Source organism: Loxodonta africana, chromosome 22 (genome assembly GCF_030014295.1).
Source record: "Loxodonta africana isolate mLoxAfr1 chromosome 22, mLoxAfr1.hap2, whole genome shotgun sequence".
In the NCBI taxonomy this organism is placed as follows: Eukaryota; Metazoa; Chordata; class Mammalia; order Proboscidea; family Elephantidae; genus Loxodonta; species Loxodonta africana.
In genome coordinates this window covers 20279863-20294516 of record NC_087363.1, presented here as the reverse complement: position 1 = coordinate 20294516, position 14654 = coordinate 20279863, and the positions used below count along the sequence as shown (strand labels likewise).

The window sequence follows — 14654 nt, the reverse complement described above, 5'->3', positions numbered from 1 at the left end:
TTAGGCTAGTAGTTGAGTGCTTAACTGTCTGTGCCTCCAATATTCAAAATGTAAAACGAACCCTTACAACTCAGCAATAAAAAGACAACACAATTTAAAAATGGACAAAAGATTTAAAGAGATATTTCTCCAAAGAAGATGCAAAAATAGCCATTATGTACATGAAAAGAGAAGTTCCCGACTCATTCTATGAGGCCAATATTACCTGGATAACAAAACTGGACAAAGTAATCACACAAGAAAAGAATGCTACAGACCAATACCTCATATGAATTTGGACATAAAAATCCTCAATGACATACTAGCAAACCAAATCCATCAACATATAAAAATAATTATACACCATGACCAAGTGAAATTTATCTCAGTTTTAACATCTTAAAATGAATTAATGTAACATACCATATCAGCAAACCAAACAAACAAAAACCACATGATCATCTCAATAGACACAGAGCATTTGACAAATCCAACACCCTTTCATGATAAAAATACTCAGCAAACTTAGGAATAGAAGGCAACGTCCTCAACCTGATAAAGGAAATCTATGAATAACCTGCAGCTAAAATCATACTTAATGGTAGAAGACTGGATGCTTTCCCCCTAAAAACAGGAACAAGATAAGGATGTCTGCTCTCACCACGTCTATTCAACATTGTCCTAGAAGTTCCAGCCAGGAAAATCAGGCAAGAAAAGAAAAAAAAGTTATCCAGATTAGAAAGGAAGAAATAAAGCTAATTCTACTCACAGATGACATCATCTTGTATATAGAAAATCCTGAGATGTGCACTAAAACAAACAAACAAAAAAACTATTAAAGCCAATAAATGGGTTCAGCAAAATTGCAGGATACAAGATCAATATATAAAAGTCAACTGTATTTTTATAAACTTGCACAATCCAAAAATGAAACAAATAAAATTCCAATTACTTAGGAATAAATTGAACAGAAGTGTAAAACTTACACTCTGAATACTATAAAAACATTGTTGAAAAAATTAAAGACCTAGAATAACGGGGGAAAAGTCTCACGTTCATGAACTGGAAGACTTAGTACTATTAAAATAGCAATACTTCCCAAATTGATCTACAGATTAAATCCCTATCAGAATCCCAGTTAGCTTCTTTTTAGAAATTGATAAGCTAATTGTAAAATACATATGGAATTGAAACCCAGAACAGCCAAAATAATCTTGAAAAAGAACAAAATTGGAGGGCTTACGTTCTTCTAGATTTCAAAATTTACTACAAAGCAATGGCAATCAAGACAGTGTGGTACTAGCATAAGGGTAGATATACAGACCAATAGAACACAATCAAATGTCCAGAAATAATACGTGTCTAGGATCAACTGATTTTCAACAAGGAGAAAGAATAGCCATCTCAGCAAACACTGCTGAGACAACTGGATAGCCAATCGCAAAAAAAATGAAATTGAACCCTTACCTCACACCATATAAAAAATGAACTAAAAACGGACCAACGACCTAAATGTAAGAGCTAAAAATATGAAACTCTTAGAAGAAAACATAAACATAAATCTTCATGACCTCAGACTTGGTAATGGACTCTCGGATGACACCAAAGCACAAACAGCAAAAGAATAAATAAGAGAAACTGGACTTCAACAAAATAAACTTTTGTGACAAGAGCAACTCGAAAGGTTAGATAGGAACCTTCGGGGGCTGTGAGTTTTATGCTAACGGGAGAAACAACTCAGAAAAGGAGGACGAGAATGGTTGCACAACTCGATGAATGTAATCAATGTAATGGAATTGCACACATAGAAATGGTTGAATTGGTATATGTTTTGCTGTATATTCTCAACAAAATTAAAAACTAATAATTTTTTAAAAATTTAAAAACTTCTGTGTTTCCATGATCTTATCAACTGATACAAAAAGGCATTTGACAAAGTTCAACAACCATTTATGATAAAAACTTTCAGCAAAATAGGAATAGAGGGAAAATTCCTCAACATAATAAATGGCATTTATACAAAGCCAACAACCAACATCATCCTAAATGGAGAAAGCCTGAAAGCATTCCCCTTGAGGTCGGGAACCAGACAAGGATGCCCTTTATCACCACTCTTATTCAACATTGTGCTGGAGATCCTAGCCAGAGCAATTAGGCTAGATAAAGAAATAAAAGGCAACCAGGCTGGTAAGGAAGAAGCCAAAATATCTCTATTTGTAGATGACATGATCTTATACACAGAAAACCCTAAAGAAAACTACTGAAACTAATAGAGTTCAGCAGAGTATCAAGATACAAGATAAACATACAAAAATTAGTTGGATTCCTCTACACCAACAAAAACAGCATTGAAGAGGAAATCACCAAATCAATACCATTTACCATAGCCCCCAAGAAGATAAAACACTTAGGAAAAAATCTTACCATAGATGTAAAAGACCTATACAAAGAAAACTACAAGACACTGCTGTAAGAAACCAAAAGAGACCTACACAAGTAGAAAAACATACTTTGCTCATAGATAGGAAGACTTAACATTATAAACTGTCTATTCTACCAAAAGCCATCTATAGATACAATGCAATTCCAATCCAAATTCCAACGGCATTTTTTAATGAGATGGAGAAATGAATCATCAACTTCATATGGAAGGGAAAGAGGCCTCAGATAAGTAAAGCATTACTGAAAAAGAAGAACAAAGTGGGAGGCCTCACTCTACCTGATTTTAGAACATATTATACCGCCACAGTAGTCAAAACAGCCTGGTACTGCTACAACAACAGATACGCAGACCAGTGGAACAGAATTGAGAATCCAGACATAAATCCATCCACATATGAGCAGCTGATATTTGACAAAGGCCCAAAACCTGTTATATGGGGAAAAGACAGCCTCTTTAACAAATGGTGCTGGCATAACTGGATATCCATCTGCAAAGAAATGAAACAAGGCCCATACCTCACACCATGCACAAAAACGAACGATCTCAAAATGGATCAAAGACCTAAATATAAAATCTAAAATGAAAAAGATCGTGGAAAAAAAAATAGGGACAATGCTAGGAGCCCTAATACATGGCATGAACAGTATATAAAACATTACTAACAATGCAGAAGAGAAACTAGGTAACTGGGAGCTCCTAAAGATCAAACACCTATGCTCATCTGAAGACTTCACCAAAAGAGTAAAAAGATTACCTATAGACTGGGAAAAAGTTTTTAGCTATGACATTTCCGATCAGAGTTTGATCCCTAAAATCTACGTGATACTGCAAAAACTCAACTACAAAAGACAAATAACCCAATTAAAAAATGGGCAAAGGATATGAACAGGCACTTCACTAAAGAAGACATTCAGGTAGCTAACAGATACATGAGGAAATGCTCATGATCATTAGCCATTAGAGAAATGCAAATCAAAACTACAATGAGATTTCATCTCACTCCAACGAGGCTGGCATTAATCCAAAAAACACAAAATAATAAATGTTGGAGAGGTTGTGGAGAGATTGGAACACTTCTACACTGCTCATGGGAATGTAAAACGGTACAACCACTTTGGAAATCGATTTGGCCCTTCCTTAAAAAGCTAGAAATAGAACTACCATATGACCCAGCAATCCCACTCCTTGGAATATATCCTAGAGAAATAAAAGCCTTTACACAAACAGATATATGTACACCCATGTTCACTGCCGTATTGTTTACAATAGCAAAAAGATGGAAGCAACCAAGGTGCCCATCAACAGATTAATGGATAAATTAAGGTATATTCACACAATGGAATACTATGCATAGTTAAAGAACAATGATCAATCCCTGAAACATTTCATAACATGGAGGAATCTGGAAGGCATTATGCTGAGTGAAATTAGTTATCTGAAAAAGGACAAATATTGTATGAGACGACTATTGTAAGAACTCGAAAAATAGTCTAAACAGAGAAGAAAATATTCTTTGATGGTTACGAGAGCGAGGATGGAGGGAGGAGAGGGGTTTTCACTAATTAGATAGTAGATAAGAACTATTTTAGGTGAAGGGAAAGACAACACACAATACAGGAGAGGTCAGCACAACTGGACTAAACCAAAAGCAAAGAAGTTTCCTGAATAAACTGAATGCTTCGAAGGCCAGCATAGCAGGGGCAGGGGTTTGGGGACCATGGATTCAAGGGACACCTAAGTCAATTGGCATAATAAAATCTATTAAGAAAACATTCTGCATCCCACTTTGGAGAGTGGCGTCTGGGGTCTTAAACGCTAGCAAGTGGCCATCTAAGATGTATCAATGGGTCTCAACCCACCTAGAGCAAAGGAGAATGAAGAAGACCAAAGACACAAGGTAATTATGAGCCCAAGAGACAGAAAGGGCCACATAAACCAGAGACTACATCATCCTGAGACCAGAAGAACTAGATGGTGCCTGGCTACAAGCGATGACTGCCTTGACAGGGAACGCAACAGAGAACCCCTGAGGGAGCAGGAGAGCAGTGGGATGCAAACCTCAAATTCTCGTAAGAAGACCAGACTTAATGGTCTGACTGAGACTAAAAAGACCCCGCAGGTCATGGTCCCCAGACCTTCTTTTAGCCCAAGACAGGAACCATTCCCAAAGTCAACTCTTCAGACGGGGATTGGACTGGACTATGGGATAGAAAATGATACTGGTGAAGAGTGAGCTTATTGGATCAAGTAGACACACGAGACTATGTGAGCGGCTCCTGTCTGGAGAAGAGATGAGAGGGCAGAGGGAGTCAGAAGCTGGCCAAATGGACACAAAAATAGAGAGTGGAGGGAAGGTGTGTGCTGTCTGATTAGAGGGAGAGCAACTAGGAGTATATAGCAAGGTGTATATAAGTTTTTGTATAAGAGACTGACTTGGTTTGTAAACTTTCACTTAAAGCACAATAAAAATTAAAAAAAGGACACTATGAAGAAAGTAAAAAGGCAACTCACAAAATGGGGGAAAATATTTAGAAATTATAAAGCTGATAAGGGGCTTTAAGAATTATTACAATCCATCAATTAAAAAAAATAACCCAAATAGCGAATGAGCAAAGGATCTGAAAACACATTTCTACAAAGATAGACAAATGGCCAACAAGCACATGAAAAGATGCTCAACATCATTAGTCACTAGGGAAATGCAAATCTAAACCGCAATGAATACCACTTCGCACCCACTAATATAACTATAATAAAAAAGTCATATAATAACAAGTGTTGGGGAAGATGTGAAGAAATTGGAACCATTTATGCTACAGGTGGGAATGTAAAATGGTACAGCTGCTTTGGAAAAGAGTCTGGTAGTTCCTCAAGCAGTTGAACACAAAGTTACCATATAACCTAGCAATTCCACTCCTAAGAATATACCCAAGAGACCTGAAAGCATACATCCACACAAAATTTTACACAAGCAGCATTACTCACGATAGCCAATATTCCAAACGCCCACCAACACACGAATGGATAAACAAAATGTGGTACACCCACTCCTCCTTCATCTACGTTGTTAGGTTCCGAAGGCCAGGTCATTACATGAAAATGGAGGGTTCTTTTTTTCTTGTTCATGTTTGTCTGATTTTTTTAATTTAGAAAATATGATCATAGAAATAATAACACCAAAGATTTACTGATGTGCTCATCACTGTGACGAGTCCAGTTGTGGGTTATTTCTCTGTGGAAAAGGAGCCTTGGAAAAGACAAAGCTGGATAAAGCCAGGCTGTGTGACTGGAAGGCCTACAGCTTAACCACTTCACCTTCCTCCTGTGCTGATTCAGAGCTTCCCTTGAGAAGCCACCTTGAGGGCTCCACCCCAACCCACACAAGCCCTATGTTCACCTCCCAGAGCCTGCTCTGCTCTCTGGGCATGGTGAGTCACCAAGACATGGGGCCTCCTGCGAAGGTCCTGGGAACCTGGATGCAAACCTGGCCCCACTGAGGCGGAGGCTTCAGGCCCAGTTCAGCTAACTTTGGGACATCATTAAACTCACATGCATTTCCTCCAAACACCCTCTTCGATGCCTCTTTCTTTTCTTCCTTCCCATCTCACAACAAGTTTGAGCTACAGGGCCTCAGGCCACATAGGAGCTGGGAATCCAGAACAGACACCTACTGGTTTGGTGCTGCCTGTGTGTCCACCCGGAGGCCGGGGCCACAGAGGAGGCCAGCACCGCACAGCAGTTGGACATGGTGTCCCCACCAGGACAGGGAGTGGAGGGTGCAGGGCTGCACAGCCCAGCTTCCCAGAGGCTGCCACGAGACCTTCCTCGAGGGAGGGGACGCTCTGGAGCCGTTGCCACCATGCCCACTGCCTCGTGAATGCACAAAATAGTTGGATAGTAGATTTTTTTACTATTGTCATAAATGAGAAATGTCAGATAACAAGACAGGTAACAAGTGAGGATTAGGTGTATATTCATTCATACAATGGAATATAGCACTAGTACATGCTACAACACGGATGAACCTCAAAACATGATGCTAAGTGTAAGAAATCAATCACGAAGCCACATATTGTATAACTCCATTGACATGAACTGTACAGAACAGGCAAATCTACAGAGATAGAAGATTAGTGGTTGTTTAGGGCTGGGGGACTTGTGGGAAGGAACAGACAACGACTGCTAATGGGTACAGGTTTCTTTTGGGGGTGATAAAATGTTCTCACACTGATTGTGGTAATGGTTTTACAATTCTGTACACATACTAAAAACCATCAAATTTTACACATTAAATGGGTAAACTGTATGTACGTGAGTTACACTTCAAAAAAACTATTTAAAAAATTCTAAGGCATAAGTAGCTTGACACAGCTAACGGGACACTCACCTCTCTCTCCAATTCATCTTCCTCTTCCAAAAGATCATACACCTCCTCTAAAAGCTGAATCCCCAGGCCCTGGATTACATCAGCTCTCAAGACTTCAACTATTCTCCTGATCTTTTCAGAACCTGGCACAATAGCTACAAAGCAGTAAGAGAGAAAAATGAACATTCACACCACTGCAGTGTGAAAAACACAATGCTTTTTAAAAATCTTGCCACATTATGATTCTTTTCACTTTGACAAGAGTTTGGTTTAATGACTTTATTTACATTTTCATCACTAAAAATTTATATATATACATACATATATATGTATGTGATGAACTTTAAGCTGCATGTCTTCATGTCTCAAGTCTAAACACACACACACAATTGTTTAACTTGAAGAAAATTTACATGAAAAATTCTAAACATTTATCTATATTACCTTTATTTTTAAAAATAAGTTTTTAGGCAATTTTTCAGGAATACTTCACAAAATAACATACAGCTGTTATGTAAATATCTAGACAAAATAAAAAAATATTTACAAGCATTATCTCCTTGGTTTAACATGTATCTCTAGCAAACATATGCTTTCCAGTTTGCTACAAAAGAAAAAACTGCTGACCTGAAGGCAGCTCTTTAAAACGGAGTTCCTCTGTCTCTTCTGCAATCTTCCCATGAAGTATCAGCGTGTCTCGATATTTCCGATGAAGTTTGAACTCTGATACTGGGAGATCTTCACAGCTCTCTTTAGAGTCCAGTTTCAAGGTTTGAGTCATCAATTGTACCAAGTCACTCATTTCATTGGTATGATTTTTACTGAAAATAAATAAATAAAATCCCCTTTTTATTTAATTGGTTTCATGAGAATTTTTCATTACAAACACAGATGTAAAGTGACTTTGAGGGAGCTCTGCTTCCAAATGGCCAAGCGAGCTCTTACAGACTGACCCTCCCACAAGTGACAACTATAAACGCTGGACAAAATTAAAAAATCAACTTCCTGAAGGCACTGGAGAATGAACAAATTCTGCTGGTAGTCAACACTTTTCACCCTGAGGGCAGGCCACAGAAACCTAAAAGTACAATAGAAATCCCACAGTCTATCTGGCCTGAAGAACCAAAGGACAAGAGTTCAGGACAGCCACTGACACTTGAAAGTGAGAGAGGAATCTTGGAAAGGTGAGAGGCAGAAAGTGGTGTATAAATTCTGCCCAAACTGCTGGCTAACCCCTGCACCACACATTTGTGGGCCAGAATCCAAGCAGCCTAAATATAAATAAAAGAACTGAACTAAGATGTGAGCTGCCACTGAAGAGCCAGGGTTTGCAGTATGAGTGCAATTCGAGCCTTAAAACAAACCAACAACAAAAATCAGCTCTTCAGAAGAATATAACAGAATCCAGAATTTCTATACAATAAGTCACAAGATCCAGGATACAACCCAAAATTACCTGATGTATGAAGAAACAAGAAAATATGATCCTACCTCAAAAGATAATCATAAGATCACCCAAATATTGAAACTAACAGACAAGGGGTTTAAAGTAGTTATTATACATATAGCTATGCTCAGTGAGAAAGGAAAATATTTTCATAATCAATGAAATGAAAGCAAATCATAGCAGATAAATAGAAACTACAAAAAAAAAAAAAAAGGAAATTCCAGAAATGAAAAAATACACCATCTCCAGTAAAAGATCCATTGGACAGATTCTGCTTCTGGTCATGACGGAGTAACAGAAACTGGGTGTGCCCTCCCATCTGAAACAACGATGACGAAACAAACTACAAGCAACAATGATTTTCAAACATGAAATTACAGTCAATGCAGCATAGTGATCCAAGTAACGGGAAACAAATGAAGTAAACCCTACGATTGTCCTAGGTTTCTGCATGAAGGGAGTGTTCAAGACACAGAGCAAGGAGGAGGAAACCAAACTGGGCCTGGCAGTCTCCCTGAGTTGAGGAGACAGCACTGAGAATTTAGGGAAGCTGAGACAGCAAAAATTCACAGCAGAGAGTACCAGAGGAGATAGCTGCAGAGAGGAGAAAGTTACACAGTGAGAGAGCTCCAGAGATCTGCAGAAGTACCCCTTCAGTCTTTAGCTAAGTACTGACGAGAGCCTGCAAATAAAGAAACTACCTGAGTTGAGGAAAAGTACCACCAAAAAGAAGCAGGCAGAAAAACCTCTGGTGCTCACATAGGGCCAGGGATAGTTTGAGTTTCCATCAGTCATGGTGGAAAAACCTCGTAATAAATAGGACAAAATGAAGAGAACTTAAAAAGGTATTGCTCAGGAGGCGGGGCCAAGATGGCGGACTAGGTGGACGCTACCACGGATCCCTCTTGCAACAAAGACTCGGAAAAACAAGTGAATCGATCACATACATAACAATCTACGAACCCTGAACAACAAAAAAAGATTTAGAGACGGAGAACGAACAAATACAGGGAGGCAGCGATTGTTTTCAGAGCCTGGAGCCAGCGTACCAGTCAGCGGATTTTCTGGAAAAACTAGTTTCCCAGTGATGGCTCGGAGACAGCAGTCCATATCAAACCACATAAAGAAGCAGACCATGACAGCTTCTCCAACCCCCCAAACAAAAGAATCAAAATCTTTCCCAAACGAAGATACAATCCTGGAATTATCAGATACAGAATATAAAAAACTAATTTACAGAATGCTTCAAGACATCACAAACGAAATAAGGCAAACTGCAGAAAAAGCCAAGGAAAACACTGATAAAACTGTTGAAGAACTCAAAAAGATTATTCAAGAACATAGTGGAAAAATTAATAAGTTGCAAGAATCCATAGAGAGACAACATGTAGAAATCCAAAAGATTAACAATAAAATTACAGAATTAGACAACGCAATAGGAAGTCAGAGGAGCAGACTCGAGCAATTAGAATGCAGACTGGGACATCTGGAGGACCAGGGAATCAACACCAACATAGCTGAAAAAAAAATCAGATAAAAGAATTAAAAAAAATGAAGAAACCCTAAGAATCATGTGGGACTCTATCAAGAAGGATAACTTGCGGGTGACTGGAGTCCCAGAACAGGGAGGGGGGACAGAAAACACAGAGAAAATAGTTGAAGAACTCCTGACAGAAAACTTCCCTGACATCATGAAAGACGAAAGGATATCTATCCAAGATGCTCATCGAACCCCATTTAAGATTGATCCAAAAAGAAAAACTCCAAGACATATTATCATCAAACTCGCCAAATCCAAAGATAAAGAGAAAATTTTAAAAGCAGCCAGGGAGAAAAGAAAGGTTTCCTTCAAGGGAGAATCAATAAGAATAAGTTCAGACTACTCAGCAGAAACCATGCAGGCAAGAAGGGAATGGGACGACGTATACAGAGCACTGAAGGAGAAAAACTGCCAGCCAAGGATCATATATCCAGCAAAACTCTCTCTGAAATATGAAGACGAAATTAAGATATTTACAGATAAACACAAGTTTAGAGAATTCGCAAAAACCAAACCAAAGCTACAAGAAATACTAAAGGATATTGTTTGGTCAGAAAACCAATAATATCAGATACCAGCACAATATAAGGGCACAAAACAGAATGCCCTGATATCAACTCAAATAGGGAAATCACAAAAACAAACAAATTAAGATTAATTAAAAAAATAATAAGAAGAAGAATACACATAACAGGGAATCATGGAAGTCAATAGGTAAAAGATCACAATAATCAAAAAGAGGGACTAAATACCGGAGGCATTGAACTGCCAGATGGAGAGTGATACAAGGCGATATAGAACGATACAAGTTAGGTTTTTACTTAGAAAAACAGGGGTAAATAATAAGGTAACCACAAAAAGGTATAACAACTCCATAACTCAAGATAAAAGCCAAGAAAAACGTAACGACTCAACTAACATAAAGTCAAACACTATGAAAATGAGGAACTCACAATTTACTAAGAAAAACGTCTCAGCACAAAAAAGTATGTGGAAAAACGAAATTGCCAACAACACACATGAAAAGGCATCAAAATGACAACACTAAAAACTTACTTATCTATAATTACGCTGAATATGAATGGACTAAATGCACCAATAAAGAGACAGAGAGTCACGGACTGGATAAAGAAACACGATCCATCTATATGCTGCCTACAAGAGACACACCTTAGACTTAGAGACACAAACTAAAACTCAAAGGATGGAAAAAAATATATCAAACAAACAAGAAGCAAAAAAGAAGAGGAGTAGCAATATTAATTTCTGACAAAATAGACTTTAGACTTAAATCCACCACAAAGGATAAAGAAGGACACTATATAATGATAAAAGGGACAACTGATCAGGAAGACATAACCATATTAAATATTTATGCATCCAATGACAGGGCTGCAAGATACATAAATCAAATTTTAACAGAATTGAAAAGCGAGATAGACACCTCCACAATTATAGTAGGAGACTTCAACACACCATTTTCGGAGAAGGACAGGACATCCAGTAAGAAGCTCAATAGAGACACGGAAGACCTACTTACAACAATCAACCAACTTGACCTCATTGACTTATACAGAGCTCTCCATCCAACTGCTACAAAGTATACTTTTTTTTCTAGCACACATGGAACATTCTCTAGAATAGACCACATATTAGGTCATAAAACAAACCTTTGCAGAGTCCAAAACATCGAAATATTACAAACCATCTTCTAAGACCAGAAGGCAATAAAACTAGAAATCAATAACAGAAAAACTAGGGAAAAGAAATCAAATACTTGGAAAATGAACAATACCCTCCTGAAAAAAGACTGGGTTATAGAAGACATCAAGGAGGGAATAAGGAAATTCATAGAATGCAATGAGAATGAAAATACTTCCTATCAAAACCTCTAGGACACAGCAAAAGCAGTGCTCAGAGGCCAATTTATATCGATAAATGCACACATACAAAAAGAAGAAAGAGCCAAAAGCAGAGAACTGTCCCTACAACTTGAACAAATAGAAAGTGAGCAACAAAAGAACCCATCAGGCACCAGAAGAAAACAAATAATAAAAATTAGAGCTGAACTAAATGAATTAGAGAACAGAAAAACAATTGAAAGAATTAACAAAGGCAAAAGCTGGTTCTTCGAAAAAATTAACAAAATTGATAAACCATTGGCTAGACTGACTAAAGAAATACAGGAAAGGAAACAAATAACCCGAATAAGAAACGAGAAGGGCCACATCACAACAGAACCAAATGAAATTAAAAGAATCATTTCAGATTACTACGAACAATTGTACTCTAACAAATTTGAAAACCTAGAAGAAATGGATGAATTCTTGGAAAAACACTACCTACCTAAACTAACACATTCCGAAGTAGAACAACTAAATAGACCCATAACAAAAAAAGAGATTGAAACGGTAATCAAAAAACTTCCAACAAAAAAAAGCCCTGGCCCGGGCGGCTTCACTGCAGAGTTCTACCAAACTTTCAGAGAAGAGTTAACACCACTACTACTGAAGGTATTTCAAAGCATAGAAAATGACGGAATACTACTCAACTCATTCTAGGAAGCCACCATCTCCCTGATACCAAAACCAGGTAAAGACATTACAAAAAAAGAAAATTATAGACCTATATCCCTCATGAACAGAGATGCAAAAATCCTCAACAAAATTCTAGCCAACAGAATCCAACAACACATCAAAAAAATAATTCACCATGATCAAGTGGGATTTATACCAGGTATGCAAGGCTGGTTTAATATCAGAAAAACCATTAATGTAATCCATCACATAAATAAAACAAAAGATAAAAACCACATGATCTTATCAATTGATGCAGAAAAGGCATTTGACAAAGTCCAACACCCATTTATGATAAAAACTCTTACCAAAATAGGAACTGAAGGAAAATTCCTCAACATAATAAAGGGCATCTATGCAAAGCCAACAGCCAATATCACTCTAAATGGAGAGAACCTGAAAGCATTTCCCTTAAGAACGGGAACCAGACAAGGATGCCCTTTATCACCACTCTTATTCAACATCGTACTTGAAGTCCTAGCCAGGGCAATTAGGCTAGACAAAGAAATAAAGGGTATCCGGATTGGCAAGGAGGAAGTAAAGTTATCACTATTTGCAGACGACATGATCTTATACACAGAAAACCCTAAGGAATCCTCCAGAAAACTACTGAAACTAATAGAAGAGTTTGGCAGAGTCTCAGGTTATAAAATAAACACACAAAAATCACTTGGATTCCTCTACATCAACAAAAAGAACACCGAAGAGGAAATAACCAAATCAATACCATTTACAGTAGCCCCCAAGAAGATAAAATACTTAGGAATAAATCTTACCAAGGATGTAAAAGACCTATACAAAGAAAACTACAAAGCTCTACTACAAGAAATTCAAAAGGACGTACTTAAGTGGAAAAACATACATTGCTCATGGATAGGAAGACTTAACATAGTAAAAATGTCTATTCTACCAAAAGCCATCTATACATATAACATACTTCCGATCCAAATTCCAATGTCATATTTTAAGGGGATAGAGAAAAAAATCACCAATTTCATACGGAAGGGAAAGAAGCCCTGGATAAGCAAAGCATTACTGAAAAAGAAGAAGAAAGTGGGAGGCCTCACTCTACCTGATTTCAGAACCTATTATACAGCCACAGTAGTCAAAACAGCCTGGTGACTGGTACAACAACAGGCACATAGACCAATGGAACAGAATTGAGAACCCAGATATAAATCCATCCACGTATGATCAGCTGATATTTGACAAAGGACCAGTGTCAGTTAATTGGGGAAAAGATAGTCTTTTTAACAAATGGTGCTGGCATAACTGGATATCCATTTGCAAAAGAATGAAACAGGACCCATACCTCACACCATGCACAAAAACTAACTCCAAGTGGATCAAAGACCTAAACATAAAGACTAAAACGATAAAGATCATGGAAGAAAAAATAGGGACAACCCTAGGAGCCCTAATACAAGGCATAAACAGAATACAAAACATTACCAAAAATGATGAAGAGAAACCAGATAACTGGGAGCTCCTAAAAATCAAACATCTATGCTCATCTAAAGACTTCACCAAAAGAGTAAAAAGACCACCTACAGACTGGGAAAGAATATTCAGCTATGACATCTCAGACCAGCGCCTGATCTCTAAAATCTACATGATTCTGTCAAAACTCAACCACAAAAAGACAAACAACCCAATCAAGAAGTGGGCAAAGGATATGAACACACATTTCACTAAAGAAGATATTCAGGCAGCCAACAGATACATGAGAAAATGCTCTCGATCATTAGCCATTAGAGAAATGCAAATTAAAACTACGATGAGATTCCATCTCACACCAACAAGGCTGGCATTAATCCAAAAAACACAAAATAATAAATGTTGGAGAGGCTGCGGAGAGATTGGAACTCTCATACACTGCTGGTGGGAATGTAAAATGGTACAACCACTTTGGAAATCTATCTGGCGTTATCTTAAACAGTTAGAAATAGAACTACCATAAAAAAAACCATACAACCCAGAAATCCCACTCCTCGGAATATACCCTAGAGATACAAGAGACTTCACGCAAACAGATATATGCACACCCATGTTTATTGCAGCTCTGTTTACAATAGCAAAAAGCTGGAAGCAACCAAGGTGTCCATCAATGGATGAATGGGTAAATAAATTGTGGTATATTCACACAATGGAATACTACGCATCGATAAAGAACAGTGACGAATCTGTCAAACATTTCATAACATGGAGAAACCTGGAAGGCATTATGCTGAGCGAAATTAGTCAGAGGCAAAAGGACAAATATTGTACAAGACCACTATTATAAGATCTTGAGAAATAGTAAA

The 14654-nt window shown here is 37.7% G+C and overlaps 1 protein-coding gene across 4 annotated transcripts in view; it reads right to left on the bottom strand.

The window, feature by feature from the left end:
• NEK4 (NIMA related kinase 4) overlaps positions 1-14654 on the bottom strand; it is a 44813-nt gene that overhangs the window by 8150 nt on the left and 22009 nt on the right. For 3 of the 4 annotated variants that reach the window (XM_003409845.4, XM_064274397.1, XM_064274395.1), the window contains 2 exons: positions 7416-7609; positions 6810-6943 (listed from right to left, as the gene is read on the bottom strand). In XM_003409845.4, the coding sequence (XP_003409893.2) occupies positions 6810-6943; positions 7416-7609 (328 nt within the window). Of the gene's footprint in view, positions 1-748; positions 790-6809; positions 6944-7415; positions 7610-14654 lie in introns of all 4 variants that reach the window. The other variant, XM_064274396.1, reaches the window with a different exon arrangement.